The following is a 21764-nucleotide window of genomic DNA, read 5'->3' as shown; positions in this document are numbered from 1 at the left end:
GGTTAGTTCAATCAGGGAGGATGAGGCCCTGTTCAGGCATTGAGGGTGGGAAAAACCAAGGGAAGGAGAACGGTCTCTGTAATTGCAAAGCCATTCACATCTTTGTTTTTAGTCGTGAGGCTGAGTTGGTGTCAAATTTGCAGATAAACTGAAGCTCAGCAGTTTCTCTTTGAAGTCGTTCCTGAAGTTTTTTGCTGAACAGGTATGGCCACCTTAAGGTCTGCCCTTATGTTGGCAGGGAGGTTGAAGTGGCTCTCCTATAGGTTTTTGTATTTGCATTCCTGATATTGATTTGTGTCCTATTTATCCTTTTTCCGTAAGAGACATGTCCAGTTTGGCCGATGTACATAGCAGAAGGGCATTGCTGGCCATATGATGGCGTATATTACATTGGTGGATGTCAGGTGAAATGAACTGGTGATGGTATGGCTATCTGTTAGGTCTGCTGATGTGGTGTCGCTGTATAGATTATGTGGGCCAGAGTTGGCATCGAGATTTGTTGCATGGAATTGCGTTCCTGAGCTAGAGTTTACTATGGTACGGTGTGCCAGTCTGATGAGAATACGTTTCAGGTTTGGCAAGGTTGTCTGTGGGGCAAGGATTGGCCTGCCATCAAGACCTGTGAAAGTGTGTGATTCAGTTGTCCAGGATGGGTTGTAGATCCCTGATGATGCGTTGGGAGGGTTTTAGCGGGGCTGTATGTGATGGCCAGTGGAGTCCTGTTGGTTTCTTTCTTGGGTTTGTCTTGCAGTAGGAGGCTTCTGGGTACACGTCTGGCTCTGTTGATCTGTTCTGGAGAATTCTTTTTTGGGGGGTTGTCCTAAGCCTGGCTTACATCCAGATATCTAGTCTGCCTCCAGTTAATAGAAGAAATGAGAATATGTATATTGTAAAGACTACTCAGACATGGAGAATTCTAGAAAGAATATTCACAAATAAGACCACATTGGCCAGAGATATATATGTACTTTTAAAAAGGTTTTTTTCCTTTTCAGGCCTCTACAGACTCTTTAAAGAGCAACTTTAAATATGATCAGGTATGTATCCTTACTGAGGAGTATAAAGCAGGGAAAATGTTGTGAAAAAGTATTCACAAACACTCATTTAATAAAATCAAATTCACTTTGATGTTGCTCAAGACCACTTTGATTTTCTTTTTTTAAATGTTTATCCAAGCCAATATTGGTTTGTAAGAAAGTTCACCAAACAAGAAACTGAGGAGCATACTTATTTAAATATGTATTCACACTAGTGTTCACAATAGAGGTGTTTAGTGGCTTTCTTGAAAGCTCATTATGGGTTTGGGAGTCATCCAGTTAGGGATAGAGTAGGAAACACCAACAAGAAGAAATGTCAGGAATAGCACCAGAGGAGGAAAACAATGTCACTTAAATAATTAAGATTTATTAAATATGTTTGATAGAGGTAAAGGGATCAGAATTTGGGGGAGGAAAGAGAAATGGGAGAGGCAGAGTTAGTGACAAATTAGATAAATGCTGATATAAAAGTAGCTTTTTGACCTGGAGCTTGCCTTGCCTGAATAGACTGAAAGATTTAGGAATGAAATAATGACATAGATGGGATGTAGGTATGGGTAAGATACCAGGAACTGTCTGATGTCCCAAGAAATTCCCTGAGCAGATCTAATGAATAGCTAGGATGAATAAAGGCAGCTGTGGTCAGAAAAAGAACTATTCAAAAAAATTATTTGGGACTGTGCTTTGCATAAATTCCTTCTGTTTTTCAACAGTGGAAACATCAATATGCGGAATGTTCTGGTAAGATAACTACATACAGTTGAACATTGTGTCTTAAGATTGCTAAAGTTGATATTTTATTATTATTAAATTAGACCAGGGGTCGGCAACCTGCAGCACGTGTGTCAAAGGTGGCACGCGAGCCGATTTTTGATGGCATGCAGTTTGGGCTGAGCCACTCAGCGTGCCACCGCTCTGGGGTTCCCACTGCTGGCCCTTAGTGAAGGAACCCCAGGCTGGCAGAGGGCTGAGACCCCGGCTGGCAGGAGCCAGTGGCTGAAACCCCAGAGCAGAGTGGGCTGAGCCGCTCAGCCTGCTGCCGCTCTGGGGTTCCAGCTGCTGGCCCCTTGCCAGCTGGGGTCCTGCTGCCGGTCCCACTCAGCGTCCGCTGCTGGCCTGGGTGAAGGAACCCCAGGCTGGCAGTGGGCTGAGACCCTGGCTGCAGGAGCTGGCAGCTTAAACCGCAGAGTGGCAGCAGCAGACTAAGCTGCTCAGTTGCTGATCTGGGGTTCCGGCTGCTGGCCCCTTGCCAGCCGTGGTCTCTTGCTGCCGCCCCACTCACCTTGCTTCCAGTTGGAGTTCCAGCGCAGGCCCCTTGCCAGACAGGATCCAGGCCTCCAGCCCTGCTCAGCCCTACCAGCCGCCAGCTCCACTCTCCTCAGCTGCCGATCTGGGGTTCCAGCCGGTTAACAACTGATCACTCAGAAGCCTGCGTGCAGTTTAAAGTATCCAAATACGCACCAGACATTTTAAAACTCACCAAGGAAAAGCAAAGGCAAGGATCACACTAAACTAATAAGATCTGCATTTTAATTTAATTTTAAATAAGACTTCTGAAACATTCTGAAAACCTTGTTTACTTTACATATAACAGTAGTTTGGTTATATATTATAGACTTACAGAGAGACCTTCTAAAAAATGTTAAAATGTCCTCCCTATGCACAGGCTAGGCAGGGAGCAAGAAAAATTCTCTGGCTGCAGTTAAAAAAATAACCCTTCCCTCTGCTTAAACCAGGCTAGCAGAGAAGCAAATTAAATAATCTACTGGCTTTGGATTCTTTATCTTTCCCACTTGCGCCACCATGTCATTGGTATAATTCCCCAAATCTGGACTTAGCAGTCCCAAAGATTGGTACCAAGCATGAAAGCCTGTAAGCTTAATTACGCACTTGATATGATAGGCTGCCACCAACCAGGAATTTCAGTGCCTGTAACACTTGGGTCCCCCAGAAACTTCCCTGTGGGACACCAAGACTCAGATGCCTGAGTCTCCTAACAAAAGGGAAATAAACCATTCCCCCCACCTCTCTGCACCCAGAATTCCTCTCTGGGCTAACCTGAGAGTTAGCTGATGCAACCTTTACATCACAATACCTAAGAAGCATGTCTCCGTCTCTCCCACAAAGAGACAAACCCAAAGAACAAGGTAAACAGAAAAGATCTATTCTCCTTCCCTTAGTTCTTCCCGCCCTGGGACACTAGGAGAGGTTAAACACAGAAGAGCAGTTTTCCCCTCCCCCTGTCGTTCCTTCTCCCACCAAGTTTCTGTGGGTCAACTAGAAAAAAAAAATCAACAGGTCTTAAAAGCTAAAACTTATAAAAGAAAGAAAGAATAGAATAACAGTTCTCTGTAATCCTAGATGGTAAGATTGACAGGGTTTTCCACTTTATAGAAAATGAATACAAATGAAAGGATAAACAGCCTTATCCACACAATCAATTTAAAGTACTTATAGCCAATACCACATAAAGACTCCACCAGCCGATATCACAGATGCAAATACAAGCAAAACAATTTAAAGAACTATACTTTTGCTACCTTTGTACTTACAGACTGGGAAACAGAAGAATTAGACAAGGACTGAAATAGATCCTCTCATCAGCTGAAGAGCACTAGAACAGACAAAGACGCGAAACCCAAGAAACACGCCACAAATTCCCTCCCTTAAGCTTTGAAATATCCGGTTTCCCTGATTGGTCTTTTGTCAGGTGTTGTTCCTTTGTTAACCCTTTTGACAGGTAAAAGAAACATTACTAGGCTATCTGTTTATGGACAGCAGGTGCCACTTTTATGACGCTAAATGTTCAAGGGGAAAAATACCTTGAAAGTTACTTTCACCCTTGGCTTGCCACCACTTTACAACGTGCTTCTACATCTCACTTTAAAGACGTTGTTGACGACAAAAAACAGAGAATTGAATTTGACGATGCTTTATATTGACTGGCTTTCTTGGAACTTCCGTATCGCAGTCTGACCTTGCGCCTTGGAGCATTGTATGTATTCCCTAGAGGTTCCGTGGTCATTACACATTTTCTGAGTAACTTGAAGATGAGGACCATTCCTCCAAGAATACTTAGTATTTCTTTCCTGCTCTATTTGCAAATGGCTCAGTTGACGTTTTGAACTTTTTATCATAGTCTAGTATTTGTACAGTTGGGGAAAGCTATAGTTTCTGGAAAAGCATTGCGAGAGAATCCTGCTGGCACCGGACTAACATGACATGTTTGGGCGGTGAGCTAAGCTGGGTGGAGACCCACATTCGTCCAGACGTCTAGGGGTTAGCTAGGAGATTTTCCAGGGGCTATGGTGAGAGCGCATTATAGCTCAGCAATTGCTAAGCTAGATGAAATCAGTACGTTATGTTTCAAGGATCAGGGGAAGTTGAGGTCTAGTCTAGCAGGGAGATTGATGATCATAAAGACACAGGAGGAGAACTGGTTTCTGTTATTATGTGGCAAAAGTGCCATCTTCACAGTCTTTGTTGAAGGTTCGTTTTGAGTGCTGATCTGTATCAAGAATTGGCACTAGATGAACTGAAGCTCAGCAGTTTCTCTTTGAAGTCTGGGTCCTTGATTAAGAGTTCTCTGTTTTGACTAATGTGTGGCAAGGACGGCGCCAAGCGGCAGAAGTTTTTTTGATAAAATTTGTGCCTCTACTCCTTAATTTAGGTTTTTTTGTAATATGCTTCTGATATCTGATTTGTGCCACTTATCCGTGTTCTTGCGCGGTAGTAAGAGTGTGCTGGTCCCAGTTTGGCGATGTCCCCAGAGAGGGGCATGGAGGCTGGGTGCCTTGGATAGGCTACGACTGATGGGTGGTCGTGCGTCGGTCCTGGCCTGTGATGATGTAGAAATGGGGCTGTTTGTAGTCGGTCCTGTGACTTGTCCGGTCGGAGTTGGGCTGTCTTGGCCGGTGCCGTTTGGACCCTTCTGATGGCTTGTGTGGTTCTGGGCTGACCTGAGTCTCGGTTACTTGGTCTAAGTGTGGCCTTCGTGTCTGTGCGTTCCGGTTGCCCGGTTGCTGGCCCGGATTGGGCCAGCAGCCCACTCCTGCGTCCCTCAGTGAAATAATGTGGCGTGTCTCGATTGTCCCGGCATGGGATTGGTACGATCCCCTGGAGTGAGTGCATGCGTTGTGGAAGGGTGTTGTAGCTGGGGCGAGAGCCTGATTTGTATGGCCGTGAGGTACCTGTTTGGGCGATATTTTTACTATTCTTGGGGTTTTGTCTATGTCTACGTCACAGGTGGGAGTGAACTGGTCCGATGGGGGTAGCTATGGCTGACTCTGGTTCCACGCGGTTGCCTGTGACTGGTGTCGGCTGGTATAGCGATATGCTGGTTTGGGGCCAGAGTGTCGGCATTCGCTGATTTTGTGCAGGTGGAAGGTTCCGAGTCTAGCAGGTAACTCGACGGTGTGCAGTTGCTGGATTGAGAAGTTACGTTCAGGTTGGCACGGTTGTCTGTGGGCAAAGGATGGGCTGCCATCCAGACTGTGAAAGTGTGTGAGCATTGTGCTCAGGATGGGTTGATAGATACCTGATGAATAGCGTTGGAGGGGTTACTGTGGGCGGGTGAGTGATGGCAGTGGAAGTCCTTTGGTTTTTTCTTGGTTTGTCTTGCAGTAGAGCTTCTGGGTACATAGTCCTGGTCGTTGATCGTATCTGGAGAATTCTTGGGTGGGTTTGTCCTATATGTCTGGCTTTACATTCCAGTATATACTAGATCTGACCTCCAGTAATAGAAGAAATGAGAGAATGTATCACTTTTGTAAAGACTACTTCAGACATGAGAGATATTCTAGGAAAAGAATATTTACACAAATAATGACATTCTATTGGCCAGATGATATATGTGTACTATATTAAAAAAGGGGCTTCATTGTGGAACACCTAATTTTTTGTGTAAGCTAAAATATGAGCCTCTTTTACAAATACTAAGATTTTAAAGTAGTCATGACTTTTATACATATTGATCAGGTATGTATCCTTACTGAGCCATATAGAAACTTTGAGAGCAAGTTGTAAACCTTATGTGTTGATTAAAAGCATGTTTCACCACAGTTTTGGCTTTGTGCGTCGGGGGTTCTTTTCTTAGTAACACGCATTTGGGTATAACAAGTATTTCATCCTTTTGGCATGTTGTCATAATGACCGGCCTTTTGGATTTCCATTTCTTTTTAATGTTTTATTCCAAGCCATATAATGGTGGGGTTAGTGGAAAGAAGTTCACCACAGAAGACTAGGAGCACTATACTTTAGTGTATAGTAGTTCACCACCTACTGGCGCCTGTGTTTCCACTAATAGAGTACTGTTTATGTGGCTGCTTGATAGCTATTATGGGCTTTATTGGGAGTTTCGAATCTCCGAGTTAGCGGATATGAGACAGGAAATCAGCCGAGACGAACGGCAGCAAACAGCTCGATGCAGGAAACGGAGCACACGCGAAAGGGAGATAAAAAGTTGTACAGTATTAAATATAAGTCATTAGATATTAACATAAATGTGATAGAGGTAAAAGGATTAAGTTTATGGGGGCCTTAAGGATAAGAGAATACTGACGAGCCAGGCGAGAGTAGGCGACTAATATGTTCCAGACTAAATGTCTGCATATACTGGATAAAGGTAAAGCTCTGGTTAGAAAAGCAACTGGATGCTAGAAGAGAGCCTGAGACCTAGTAAATAGACATAAGACGGAAGGAAAGATTGTTAAGGGAGAGTGATATATAAATGTACGAATTAGATGGGATGCCAGAATTCGTTATTGCGTGAAGTCCGAATAGCCAGAAATATCCCGTGAACGCTAGATGTCTCCATAATAGCCAGGAATGAAAGCGACAGTTGCGCTGGCTGAGAAGACTATTGAATAGTTAATTAGCGGAACTTAGGGGTGGGCCTAGACATATATATCAGTGTCTAGGCTGTTGTTGTTTCAACAGAGGAAAGACACATCATTGCTATCGAGAACATGGTACAAATATACCTTAATTAAGGGAACCAGTGCTGCTTATTTGCGAGAAAGTTTCTCTAAGATTTTGTCCATCACAGAGGTGTGGAACATATAATATGTACGGATATATTCTGGTTAAAAGTATAAAAACTACTAACAGATCTGCAAGACATTGGTGGGTCTTTAAGATCGGCTCAAACCGTTGATCATTGTCACAGTTAAACGTGATGTACAAAATTAGAGGCCTGGCAAAGGCGCTCGGGCGCGCCGAGCCATTGCATGACAGTGGCAGCCAGGTTGGTCAGAAGGTGGCTGAGCCACTCCAGCGAGCCGCAGTTTGCGCTTATTCCGAGGCGCCATCTGGCACCCGTATTCTTGGCTCTGGAGCCCTCCAAGACTCAGCGAGACCAGGAACCCCGCTCTGGGTTCCCCAGGAGCGCTGGCAGAGGCGGGGTCGAGACCGTTCAGTGAAGGCACCGCTGGGCCAGCAAGGAGCCATGTGGCAGGCAGGTGCTGAGAACACCCCACGCGCAGCTAGGCAGAGGCCAGTGCCGTGCGAATGCGCGAACACACGCCCTGCCCTGAGAGTCAGGCCAGGGGCTTCGTGGATTGCAGGCTGCCTGGCCCCACGGACCTTTGCCCAGCTGGCGCTCCGCTTGCCTCTGCCGGGTCCCAGCCTGAAGCTCTCCAGCACCTCCTCTTCGCGCGCCCGGCCCTGGGGTGCACTGTACGGCAACCCGCGTAGGCCACCTCTGCAGCGCAGTGTCCGCCCCTTGAAGCGTACCGGCCTGGGCTGGCTGGCTGAGGAAGAACCCTGGCAAGCTTACCAGGCTCCGGCAGGCATGAGGCTGAGGCCAGCCCAGCTGGCTAGCACAGAGAGCGTCGCGGCATCGCAGTTAAATGCCCTGATGCCTAGGGTATCCGCGAGGGTGCATGGGCACCCACCTGCTAGCACCGGCTGCGGTGCTAAGTTTGCGTAGTCTGCCTGGGGTTTGCGCGCCACCGCGCCAGCGGCCTTCGCCTTAAGGTCTCAGCACGGTTGTCTCACTTGGCCCGGAGCGGGATTGGGGGCCCTTGCAGGCCACAGACCACCGCACCTCTGAGGCCTCTGCTAAGTTGGCAGTTCACCACGCACGAGCCCCCCGCCTTGCCCAAGCTCACACCTTTCCTACGGAAGATCCTGCCAGGGACTCTCGGCGCATGTCCCCTGAGCCCGTTGTTCCAGCACTGCCAACTTACTACAGGAACAGCCACATGCTCAGACTCACTCTTCATGCTGCAAGTGAGAATCTGAATGGTTCCAGACCGCGTCAAACAACCGATCACTCACGAGAAGCATCTGCGTTGAAAAGCTCCTTACCAAAAGATGTGAGATAACACGAGAACCAAACGACACACGCGAGACACACTTTTAAACACTGACACAGATCTGCCCATGGAAATATGAGCAAAAGGTCTAAAAGGTATGTCTTACATAAAATATAAAGACCTCTGAGTAACTGGAAACTAAGCATTTGAATAACCTATATGTTTATACATTTACAAATAATAAGACACATCATGAAAAAAGATTCTCTATTTGTCTTGAAATATATTGCTACTTTGGGTACTTTTTACTTTAAATAACAATAGTGAAGGTTGTTATATATATTATGACTTACAGGAACCTTCTAAAAATGTTAAATGTATTACCAGTCACCGCGAAGCCTTTAAATTAAGTGTATAAATGAAGACTTGGCACACCACTGCTGAAAGGTTGCTGACTTTCTGAAATTAGACCCTATTAGCTCTATTTTGGTTCAGGGCCATACAGTTCAAATATCTGCATCCCACGCACTCATACTTGCTAATTTAATACTCTGAATGAACAAGCTGATGTGTACAAGACTCGTGCTCTCTAGCACAGTAAGTGCCCAGTTTTCTGGATGTGTGTGTAATGGGCCCAGATTAGTTATAGGAATGTGCAAAATGAATAATAGATTTACAAATTAGCAGGTGTCTTTTGCTCACCAGTCTTTGATGTCCCTTTTGGTCTTTAGTCTTTCTTTATGACTCAAATGAATATGAAAGAAAAATTTCATTTTGGACATAGGCTTCTCATTCTCGTGCCTTTGATGTGTGTTTAGGTGCTTTCCTCCTTGGTGCTAAATAGGCTGATCAGAATTCTGCGTTTTATTTTCTTTTCTCTGAGAACAGCTTGGATTCCTTGGGCTTGATTCTTCAGCCTACTACATTCATTTTATGCTGGTATAAATCCACTGAATTCAGTGGAGAGTAACACTCGGGTAATGCAAAGAATCAGGCCCCTTATTATAAAATAACAGGATTACACATCAAAGGTGTCAAGGTTTTTCCCCACTTTGAACTTTAGGGGTTCAAGAAGTGGGACCTGCATGATCACTTTTAAGCTTAATTACTAGCTTAAACATGGTACGCTGCCACCAGCCAGAACACTTTCTGTTCCCACCAAACCTTCGCTGCGGGAACCCAAGACCCAAACCCCTTGGGTCTTAAAACAAGGAGAAATTAACCATCCCCTCTTTTCCCCCAGACTCTCCCCTCCCTGGGTTGCCTGAGAGACTATACAGATCCAAACTCCTTGGATCTTAAAGAGGAATTAACTATTCCCCCTTTCTGTTCCCCCCACCAATCCCTGGTGAGTTAGACTCAATCCCTTGGATTCTACAAAACCAAGGAAAAATCAATCATGTTCTTAAAAGAAGCTTTTAATTAAAGAAAGAAGGTAAATTTATCTCTGTAAAATCAGGATGGAAAATGTTTTAACAGGGTACTCAGATTCATATAGACTAGAGGGACTCCCCCTAGCCTGAGATTCAAAGTTACAGCAAACAGAGGTAAAAATCCTTCCAGCAAAAAGACACATTTACAAGTTAAGAAAACAAACATAAGACTAATCCGCATTTCCTGGCTATTACTTACTATTTTGAAACATGAAAGACTGATTCAGAAAGATTGGGAAGTCTGGGTGTACTTCTTGTCCCTCTCAGTCCCGAGAGTGAACAACGAACAAAACAAACAGCACAAACAAAGACTTCCCTCCACCAAGATTTGAAAGTATCTTGTCCCCCTATTGGTCCTTTGGTCAGGTGTCAGCCCAGTTCACTGAGCTTCTTAACCCTTTACACGTAAAAGAGACATTAACCCTTAACTATCTGTTTATGACAAAAGGCATGAGAATTAGAAGTCTATGTCCAAAGAAAGACTAAAGGATAGAGGAGCTAGAATTTACAAGATTGGGATAGGAGAAGTTCAAGGCTCCCACTATGATCATTTGAGGATGACTTGGTCTGTCTAAGGTCTTTTCTGTGCAATGATGATAATGATCTCACTCTCCTGCATCTTGTACTATGGGTTACACTTTTGTCTTGATTTTGTCTTTGAATTTTTTCAAGATAAGCTTTGACAAATCTGAATTTTGCATAGAAGGACCTTTGGATCCAAATATCAACCAGATTTTAATTCTTGTTTATCAAATATTATAATAAACTGATCCTGAGATACCTCACCCTCTCCCTTTTGTAGTGAGCAGGGATCTGATGCCATTCATGGTAATAGATGGGATCCCATCCATTACTAAACCTCATCAGAGAAAATCTGATATATCATTCCCAATTTAAACTTTTTTTCTTTTATCCTCCAGCTTCCCCCTTCAGTAAGCAAACAGAGAATTCAGAAAAAAGAGATGGAGAAGAAACAGAAAGAAAGAATGATAAAGGTAAAAAAAATTAATCAAACTTGCTCATATATTCTTATTTCTTGGTTTACATAATTCTTTTTTCTTTAAGATGTTTGAATAAATTTAATTGTTCTGAAAGTCTTGAGCCATAGTGTGGGCAGGCAACTTGCATAGTTCTAACATCCATCTCCGGCAACATACCTCAGTCTTAATTTGAAATTTCCATGATATTCCACTTCTGGGCCTCTCTTCCTATAGTAGTAGAAATAAAATTATTGTTCTGATCGTATGGGTTGTTATTTGTATAGCACTATGGCTGTGCCATTGGTGCTTTACTGACATGTACGGATGTAAGGTCCCTGGGATCTTACAACCTAAAACACACAGTTAACATAATGGATAGTGACAACAGATCATTGTGGCGAAGGGGATAGACGCAACAGTAATGGATGGGAAGGGAATATAGCTTTTGGGAGAGTGATGTTTTTAAGTAAAGCTGATTGTATACGTTGTCTTATTTTATATTATTTGTATTAATTATGAATTAGTTATTTATTTAAATAATGTTCAGGTAACAGAGAAGGACATATAGCATCAAAGAGAAGATAAATGGCAGTATGGTAGCTGAAATAAATGAGTTTTGGATAGGAATGTGAAGTTGAGTGAGTGAGGAAAAGGCTGTCCCAGATATAGGATATCCACTTTGGGCCTGATACAAAGCCTGTTGAAGTCAGTGGAAGTCACTTTTTGTGCCAGCCAAAGGAAGGAGCAGGCATAGGAGTTACTTTCCCTTCAGCAGATACAGGCAGAGTAGCCACAGAAGGAAGCAAGACTAGAGGATCATTGCACATTGGCAATCCCCAGTTGCTGGAATGGCCAGTGTAACTTACAGCAGGGACTGGAGAGGCACAGATTGGTCTCAGGACCAGGAAAGTTCAAGAAAGAAGATTTGCATAGTGTCAGTGGACCAAATTTTAATGTGGTTTTAGGATATAGTTCTTTATTTTAACAGACATAGAAATGAAACGTACAGCATCATTTGTTTTAACCAGAGACTGCATAGCTTGGGAATTATCCTCTGTCGCTCAGTCCCATTGGCTATTTTACATTTACTCCATTTGCTCCTTTTGCTCCATGCTTGTTTTGAAGAACTAGCTTCTAATTCCACTTTTTTCTTCAGGTCCTCCTTCTCGTCTACCAAATAAAGAAGACTTGTGCATCTTCTTAGCACTCCATATGGAAAATTCACCAAACTGTCAAGAACCAACATGTAACAAACAAAAAAACTCAAATATGTTAAAAGTGAGTTGAGTGAATTCAGTATCTATTGCGCAGAATAAGAGAGGCCATCATGTTAATTAGGATTTCGACTATTACATATTGCTGATTGTGATTTTGACTGGTTAGGATTTTAACCTACAATATGCAGAACGTACAAGAAGCTCTGATAAATCAAAAACTTCTTTTATTTTTCCAAATTGCATAAATACTCAGTCCTTATGCCAGCCAATAGTGGTGGAATAGCCTTTAAAAATATCACAGCATTATCTGGTAAAGATTTCATATGAGTGAAGTGGTTTCCAAAGCTTAGTGTTTTCATATGGTCATGTAATGTTTAGTCTTACATGATCTCATCATAGTCCAAATTTGGTATATCATAAAACAAGCACACAGCACAGTTGATAGTGTCTGTTTTAAAGTGGTTCAGAACCAGATGAGCAGAGATTTTGCAGGTTGGGGCTGAAGTGCACTGTCACTTGTGTACAGAAGGCTTGCAGAGAAAGTATCTGTCTCAAGCCAACTCTGATAGTTCCTCATTTTCACAAGCACAAAATTCAGCCCCCCAAATCAGGAATTCTATATGTGATATTGTCTAGTATGTTCTGATATTGTTTAACGTGGGGCTGCAGAACTAGGAGTAGTGAAGCAGAATGGTTTGGCTATACTAGTAGTAAATTATTGCAGTTCCCATCTATCTTTATGGAAATTGATGGATCTGTGTGTCCGTCTGAAGACGAATTTCCAGACAGAAAGACTATTTTCTTTCTTTCTCACTAATTCTCCTTATTAAAAATGTCCAGGGTAAGCTCTTCGGGCTAGGGATTGACGTGTTATATGTTCGCACAGTGCCTGGTGCAATGGAGCTCAACTTTGTTGAGATCTTTGGGAACTACAGCAATATAAATGTTAAATAATACCAATAATATATCTGATAACATTTGGCTCTTGAAAAACTTAAGTTTGTAGCATAGTCAGCCTTAGTTTTCAAGGACAGAAATATAAAAGCAAGACTTTCATACTGAAGAAAGCTTTAAAATAAGTAATACTAAAATATATAATTCTTACCTATATTTTTAATCTCACTTACCTCTATTTAAAATATTGTCCCTTAGCCAATATTTTCCTGTTTGGTTCTGCAGTGAAATTATTGTGCTTGTTTTATCCCTGCAGTTGCAGAGGATGTAAATTGCACTTCAAGGAGCAGTTGCTCTGGGGGAGGGTTCACCATATTGGAAAGCAGTCAGTCATATAACTTCTACTTTCCTGCATGAGATTCACCATGGGGAGCAAGCATAATTCTAGCTAGGACTGAGGGTGTGTCTTCACAGCACATTTAGCTTGAGTTATAACTTGAGTGATACCCCTAACTTGACTCTCATTCACACACCAGGCTCTTGCTTGAGTTAAGTAGTGCTTTAAGATCAAACTAGCTGGCACATCTAGCTAATGGTGAGTTGAAGCTCAAGTTATGCTGGAGTGAAGCTCAAACTAGTAATGCACTGGGGATGCAACTCCTTGAGTTATAATAACGCATCAGCAGCTAATTCAATTATCTGTGCTGCTAGTCAGATCACTCGGTGTATCTCCAGTGTTGTTTTGAAGTATGGTCGCTTGCATTTAAACTAGGCAAGCTCGAGTGCAGTAATTTGTGTACACTAGAACTAACTGTTGCAGTGAAGACACGCCCTAATGGAGATTTCCCTGGAGAGGCACTGAATCAGCAGATCTCCTGGGTGCGTTAGACCTACCACCTTCCCAGTCAATTCCAAACATTTTCTGTGTTCTGCTAGCTGGCTGCACATGCCTCCACTCAGAAGGAAGTGTTGCAAGCAGTTTGCTTTGTTGAAGTGGATATTGCCATCCCCTGTTTGAATTGGCAGGATTAAACATAAAAACATAAGAATGGCCATACTGGGTCAGACCAAAAATCCATCTAGCTCAGCATCCTGTCTTCCAACAGTGGCCAATGCCAGGTGCCCCAGAGGGAATGAACAAAACAGATGATCATCAAGTGATCCATTCCCTGTTGCCCATTCCCAGCTTCTGGCAAACAGAGGCTAGGGACACCATCCCTGCCCATCCTGGCTAATAGCCATTGATGGACATATCCTCCATGAATTTATCTAATTCTTTTTTAAACCCTGTTATAGTCTTGGCCTTCACAACATCCTCTGGCAAAGAGTTCCACAGGTTGACTGCGCATTGTGTGAAGAAATATTTCCTTTTATTTGTTTAAAAGATATTGTAAAAGCATTTTTTTGTAGTATTTCAAAACTGGAATTGTCATCTGTGAAGCTAACAAACCAAAAAGGATTATCACAATGGACTGCTCCACTAATGATCTTCATGCTGTGCCAAAAGCATTGTTAAGATTTCCAAATGCACTGAGAGGCTGTGAAGTTTACCTGTCTAGAATGCCATGCATTAATTGTGCAAAACTTTTGATTCAAGGTCAGTATCAGAGATACAACATTGGTACTAACTGGCATCATACCCATGAAAGACTCACACGTTGATAAAATAGTGATGTCAAGGGTTACTTCCTTTCCTCTCTACTCTTTTCCTATTCTCTCATGTCTTCTGCTGAATAACTCATCCTATTGTTGAGTGATGGTTTAGCTAGACAGGTAAGTCATCCTGTCCTCTTCAATTAACTTTCATACCACAATCCTGTTATTGAAAATGAGCGAGTAAATGAGTCAAATTAAAACAGAAACTGCAACCTTAACTCTGACCAGAGGTGGTCTGCTGGAGGCTCAGGTTAGGAAAGTGGTGGTGGTGGTGGTTTTTTTTTTTTTTGACGTTTCCAGGTTTAAAAATAGAGAGAGGTTGTATGGGAATAAATGTAGAAATTGTGGTGACAGAAAGATTTTATGCATATATAGTGGACATGTCCAGTCATTAGAGAGTATTAGGATGCCATATCTAACCTGATAATACAAATTGTTGGATATTATTACCAAATGATCCTTTGGCAAGCCTTCTGGGGCTTTCTAGAAGAAATGGTCACACTCAAAGAAATAAAAATTCATCTCTCATCTGCTTGCAGCTGCTAAGCTACTGATAATCTCTGACTGGAAAAAGAAAAATAATACAAAGCTAGAGGAATAATTATAAAAAAATTAAGGGAGGGTGTTACTATGGAAAAATTAATGTATTAATTATGCCCAGCAAAAACACAGAAGACAAATAGTTAAATACTTGGTTGCCATTTATTCAATACTCAAAGTGTATTTGCCTGCAAAAAACAAACAAACAAAACCTAATCAACAACAACAAAACCCAAACACAAACCATATAGAACCCATTTAATATTTTTTAATATTAGCATTTGATAGTCACACTTGGTTTGATAAATATGAGTAATCTGTAGTTTCACTCAGTTTAATCACATCACGTGAAACAATGCTTCCTGGATGGCCTAAAGAGATTCACTCTACAATATGGTAACACTGTGCGAAATAGAAAGGAATCATATATATCTTTAGTCCAATCACAGTTAAGTAGTGACCACCTTTTATGCAAATAGAAACATCAAGATCTACTTGGCTAAGCTGAATTTTAAATGGAGTTATGTTTCTAAGATTTATAGTGGTGAAATTAATTTTAAAATGTACATTTCTGTGAGCATTAAAATGGATTATTTATACGTGTGGGCAGTTCCATCTTTAGGGTCATATTGAGATTTCCATTTACAGTGGCAGCAAAGTTTTTAATGTAAATATGACAAAATAAGTACCTGGTTTCATATTATGTCTAATTCAAAATATGTCATTTTTTAAAATTTCTATTAATAATTTGTTTTGCTTTGAGGGTGAAATTTCTGTTTTATTGTTGATTGAGCTATGTTTTCAATTTACTGAATGTGTTCAGTGAAGAGGTTTTATTATGTCTGAGATTAATAGGAAGATGTAGATTGTTAATGACATAGCTGTTAATTTCTCGTTTTTTCATATTTGTGTAGCTGGTGCTGTACATAGAGGATGATGATGATTTATTTATTTATTATTTGTGGTGCAGTAGTGCCTAGGAACACAAGTCATGGACCAGGACCCCATTGTGTGTATTAGGCATAACTGCCTCACACTGCTGTTCTCATGAATAATAAATAATACATGAAAAAGTATAACTAATATAATTATTTCCAGTACTGCTTTAATTTTCCTAGTTAAGAAGGTGTGTCCACTTTATTATATTTCTTTTAAAATATTATCTTGCATATATTTTTCTTCATGCAGCTCAAGTTTCTCAAGTGTATTACTGGCCTAATCTTGAAATACAAACAACAGAAGTAAATCTGAAGAAAATTGAAATGGAAGCTGAACATGTTGATAACATCTTTAGGGAAAGCTATATCACTTCAGCAGTCTATATACCAATATTAGATGTTGAAATGGTGAAGAAAAGGATTTTTCCACGAACAGGGTCATCTCCAGTTGATAAGAGCACCACTCCTGTTACCTCTGTATATGATAGTTTATCATCAACTGATCTTTTAGAAATACTTAACCTGACACACATTAAAAAAGATAAATCATTCCAACAATCATATAAAGACGATATTTATAAAGCAGTGGAATCTTTTCGGATACTGGTAGGTGGCATTGATATCGAAATAAAGGAAAATAATTTTCAAGAGGATAAACGTGCCATTCAAAAACAGCCCAAGTATACTCATGCATTGCAGCTCTGTAACTTACTAGCAGCCAGAAATGGTAAGTGAATGATTAGTATTAAGGTAAAGTCAGTAAGTACTGTAATATGGTATAGGAAAGATATGGGTTCAGGAATTTAGAGTCCTGGGTAGTAGAGAATTATACGTATTTAATATGTGATATAGGAAGCAACTATGAAGCTGTAACACTGAGTTCTGTGACCACATTCATGGTAATGACTTTCAAGGAAGCTGTGCGTTTAGCTAACTTGCTACGCTAGAGGTGAAATATCACAGTGGTATCACCTGTGTTAGAAAATTAGCCTGTAGTATGCAAACCAGATTAAATTAATTATACCTCAATACAGAACCAATGTACGTCATCTGAAAAAGATACTTTCAAGTCTGGTAGTAGAGGTCGACAAAAATATCCATAACAAAAGATCAGATTGCACCTTTAACCCTAGACCAGCTTGCATTTGGTGAAAAGCCATGCTGCACTACCAAGAATTCCATGCAGAATTATTCCCCAAAGAAGCACAATGCTTCTGAAAGGTCCACAGTGAGCAAGGGAAGAACATCCATTCCGCTAACCTCTAGGAGGATGGCTCATATTTTAGCTCTGACTAGCCAGCAGGGATATGACCCTACCTTCACCCACACCCCTTTGTGGTTTCTAGCGCCTCAGGGGGCGCGATTAGACAGTCGTCCTTGTGCTCTGAGTGCAGACACTACAGTTATGGCTGGTCCCTTGCCCACTCTTTTGTTCCCACTCTTGTGCACCCACACAAAATGTCAGACATATTGGGCCAATATATATATATTATTCAGATTTGCCTGGTTTTGAATTCACTAAACATTTGCAAATTTGGAGCAATTTTATAACAGTTTAAAAACAATTCTGAGACAATACTATTTTTTTTTGTATTTCAAGCTGGGTTGGCTGGCTGTGATTGGTCATATTCATAGACTTTAAGGCCAGAAGGGACTGTCATGATCACTTAGTCTGACCTCCTGCACATTGCAGGCCACAGAACCTCATCCACCCACTCCTGTAATAGACTCCTAACCTCTGGCCGAGTTACTGAAGTCCTCAAATAATGATTTAATTACTTCAAGTTACACTAGCTTAAACCTGCAAGTGATCCCATACCCCATGCTGCAGAGAAAGGCGAAAAACCCCAGGGTTGTATTGTATTGGTTTTGCTTCACTGAGTGGATGAATTCACCTTTTGTAGTGCTAAGGCTTAGCAGAAACCATTATGACTCGCTTTCTCAGGCGGAGGTAGTATTTTTTATGCTTTTTCTGAGATTCAGGGAGATATAATAACTGTTGAAATGAGCAGCAAGGAGTGCTACAGGAATTTAACAGATCATTGGCACTTCCACTCAAGAAGACACCACCAGGTGGGGCTAGAGGTGGATTGCATAGGGACATAGGGCTGTGTGGGCTGAAGTCTTCCCTTCAGGCAAGTCAACTGTGGAATGTGCTGATTCACCACATCCCTGAGTAGTGTTCACTGCTGGTGTTGATATGAGCCCTCGCTGCAACTTAACACTTTCTTTCCTTGGTTGAATCTCCTTTGGAGGGCAGTAGCGGTAATAGCAACTTCTTCTGGCTCAGGGAGGCGTACTTTGCATATCTTTACACCAACAGGGTAAATAAAGTCCTGAGACTTTGTTGGTAGCTTCACTATTTGTTTTTTTTGTTTTTTTTTCATGCCAGACAGTCCTAATACTGGAGTGGGGACACTGATCTACAGAAAAGAAGACATTGTAAGTACAATATATGCAACCCAGGAACTATTAATATTAGTCTAGATACAGTTTGAAAATGATGAGGAAAACTCCTCAGTCTCACGGTCAAATATTCATTTTTGATACAAACAATCTGTTATAGCTTATTATCACATTAAACTTTTGCTTGTAGGATTTTTGTGCAATGTATTGTGATGCATAGAAATATTTAAAAGACCTCAAGTCTGCTATAGATACGCACTGCATTTCTGTGGGTTTTCTCAATATTATTTATATAAGTGAGCAAGTTAATTCTACTGACATAAATAACGATTCTTAAAAACTCTCCTACACCACCCCTCCCCATGCAAGTCAAAATCTGAAAGGATTTTTAAAGATGATGAAACTTGCACAAGGAGAAAATTAATCACATGATCATATTTCCACTTGACTATTTTTAACAGAGTATAAAAATAATCAAACATTCAGATAGAATATAATGAGGCTAATAAAACGTATAGCAGCAGTCTTCCATGGGCCTTAGAATTTATTGTCTTAGTACACCCATAGCCCTACCAATATTTCACACAATTACACATGCTGAAATGTAACATAGTGTAGTTGACTGAGGATGGGATTAGGACTAAGAATGCACTTTTGAGGTCCATTACCAAGAAGTCAGTGGAGGCACAACACTGTGAGATAAGAATCAGGTCCTCTGTGTCTGCGTCTCCATCTGAAGAATGCAGATAAAAATACTTCCTGACCTACTTCCCAGGAATGTTGTGATGATTATTTAATATCTACACAGTGCTTGGAATGTGCAAAGCCCCCTCAATTTGATACATATTATTACTAATCAGCTAACTTCCCTGCATTCCAGTCCTGCTACATTCATGCAATCTCTACAGCATAAATACTTGCAAAATGAATAAATGATTCCACCTCAGCTGGGCAAACAATGTAATCTTGCTCAAATTTTTAAATTATTCACTTCCTGGACCACAATCTTTTTTGCATTTGTCTTCATGACTAATCAGGTTTTACTGAGATGTCTGTTCATGGAAAGCAAACGTCAAATTTGCATGAACAAGATTTCATGGAAATTGAAAGAAAAATTGTCCTAAAAACAGGATTTGCTGTTAGGAACTATAACCCTAATTGGGACTTCAGATACAGTTAGTATTCATGATTCAAAAACCAAACATTTTGCAAGATGGAAACCTACATGCTCAAAGAATAACAAGGAGCTGATCAAAGAGCACAACAATACAGCAATTCCTATGGAAGTCAATGACAATCTTTGGGAGTTGGATTGGGCCTAAATGCATCAGAGTCCTGGGAAAGTATTCTTTTTGTTTATTTTTGCCTGGTGTTGTTATAGGTTGCTGTTGGCTACAATGGATTTCCAAAAGGGACAGCTAATAGTCTGTTTGCACAAAAGGATGATGGTAGTTGTGACCAGCATGCAATCATCTGTGCAGAAGCTAATGCAATTATTCTAAGGTAGGAAGCGTGAGGAATAGTGGCATGAAAGGGGAAGGAGGTGATGGCAGAGGGTGTGTATGTGGGAGGTGGAGAGTGTGGAGGAAGGGGTAGAATGGGGGCAAATTTCACCAGATGTGAGGAGGAGGATGCAGATGTGGAACCTAAATTTGTGCGGATGGGAGGAGGGAGGAGATAGGGGTGAGAAGGGGAAGAGGAGTAGATAGACCTGATGAGAACTGTAGAGATGTGAGAGTAACAAGGGAGAGGAAATGGAGACCATGGGGAAAGGGGGAGGGAGGATGATGAATGCTATGATGTAGAAGAGGGGTATGGTGAGAGCCATGGATGAATGGTGGATGGACACGATTACAAAAAGGTACGCTAGAGTATGTTACCTCACCCTACTAGAGAAGGGGAGGAAGGTAGCTGAGCTAGGACACTGGGAGGATCTGGGTGGTGGTGGGTAGAAGGGGGTATGCGGACAGGAGTATTATCTCTACAGTGCTGGGAGCACACAGCTGAAAGGAGGACGATGCAGACTCCTCTTTGGATAGAGTCTATGCAACCTCATTCCATCACTTCCCATGGCAGTGAGTCCACAGTATATCTTGAGTCTTAGCGATAGGGCTGAGGTTCCTTACTAGTCTCCTTTGGTCAGTGGCAGAGGAAGAGAAGGAAGAAGAACTCGTTTTAGATACACTAAGAGAAATAACTTCAACCAAAAAAGAGCTAATTTATAAAAACGACAGTGTTTTTGTCTTTTACAGAACTGAGGATGATCTGAGTGACACTGAATTAATCACCACATGTGAGCCCTGTAGTGTCTGTGAAAACCTAATCAAAGCAATGAAGATAAAGAAAATCATTTGGCCTAATCGAGATGGAAAAGTAGGTAGCAGAAAATTTACAGCAAAAAGCCATGCATCATAGTTACAGGGCTAACTGCAACTCTGTCCCTTCTCTGAGTGCACAGACCTTGTGACTACCTCTCTTTGGGTGGAATCCCATGATTTTCTCACTCTCAAATGGCCCTAGGCTGTAGTACCCTGTTTACCAAACATATTTACCCAGCAGGTCCTAGGGGGTTTAATATCTGCTGTTCTTCCCTTTGGAAGCCTATGACCTTCTGGTTACAATGACCTTTGTAAAAAAGATTATTGTTTATTTAACTAAAGCACAAAGCACTTAAGAGAAAAGGATCTTAAAATAACCAAGGGGCCCTTGAAAGGTCTAGCTTGCCCCAGACAGCCCTGGTTCACCTTAGCTCTCGCTCCCCCCGAGAACAAATCCTATTGTTCTCTTGTGTTCGCAGGCTCACCTAAAACTAGTGGATAAGTATTCGGCACAGCTCAGCTGTGCCTCTGCTGCTGTTACCTGTGCAGCTATGACTACACAGCTATTTAAATTTGCACTTGCTCGCTGAGAGCAAGTGCTAGTATGTGTATACAAGCAGGGGAATCACACCCCTAGCTCATAGTGTAGACATAGTCCCAGTTAACCATTGGTTCCCTGACCCCCTCCCCTCTTGGTAATCCATCTTTTGTCTCATTTCCTTTAGAAATCCCCTCCAACTCCTCCTACTTTTACAGTGGCATTAGGAGAGGCATTTATCAGCCTTCTTGATGGAGTGTGTCATGGGCATTTTTACAAGCTCTGTACGGTACCCCAGAGAATATTGTGCCCTATAGATAAGCTGTCATGGTACAATTCCCCACTCTGAACCTTAGCGTCCAAAAGATGGGGTATCAGCATGAATTCCTCTAAGTTTAATTACCAGCTTAGAACCTGTAGCGCTGCCACCAACCAGGAATTCCAGTGCCTGGTACACTCTGGTCCCCCCAAGACCTTTCCCAGGGACGCCCAATACCCAGACCTTCTGGATCTTAACACACGGAAAGTAAACCTTTTCCCCCACCGTTGCC

At 41.8% G+C, this 21764-nt stretch overlaps 1 protein-coding gene across 1 annotated transcript in view; it reads left to right on the top strand.

The window, feature by feature from the left end:
- Positions 1-21764, top strand: part of LOC116825689 (uncharacterized) — a 47205-nt gene that overhangs the window by 21531 nt on the left and 3910 nt on the right. Inside the window, exons 9-17 of the mRNA XM_075073023.1 lie at positions 996-1037; positions 1751-1778; positions 10647-10721; positions 11863-11984; positions 14228-14414; positions 16202-16678; positions 18344-18393; positions 19739-19860; positions 20610-20730. Coding sequence (XP_074929124.1) covers positions 996-1037; positions 1751-1778; positions 10647-10721; positions 11863-11984; positions 14228-14414; positions 16202-16678; positions 18344-18393; positions 19739-19860; positions 20610-20730 — 1224 coding nt within the window. The remainder of the gene's footprint in view (positions 1-995; positions 1038-1750; positions 1779-10646; positions 10722-11862; positions 11985-14227; positions 14415-16201; positions 16679-18343; positions 18394-19738; positions 19861-20609; positions 20731-21764) is intronic.

The sequence above is a fragment of the Chelonoidis abingdonii genome, chromosome 1 (assembly GCF_003597395.2).
Source record: "Chelonoidis abingdonii isolate Lonesome George chromosome 1, CheloAbing_2.0, whole genome shotgun sequence".
NCBI lineage: Eukaryota > Metazoa > Chordata > Testudines > Testudinidae > Chelonoidis > Chelonoidis abingdonii.
Note: the sequence above shows the minus strand (reverse complement) of the source record. Positions and strands in the feature narration are given on the sequence as shown.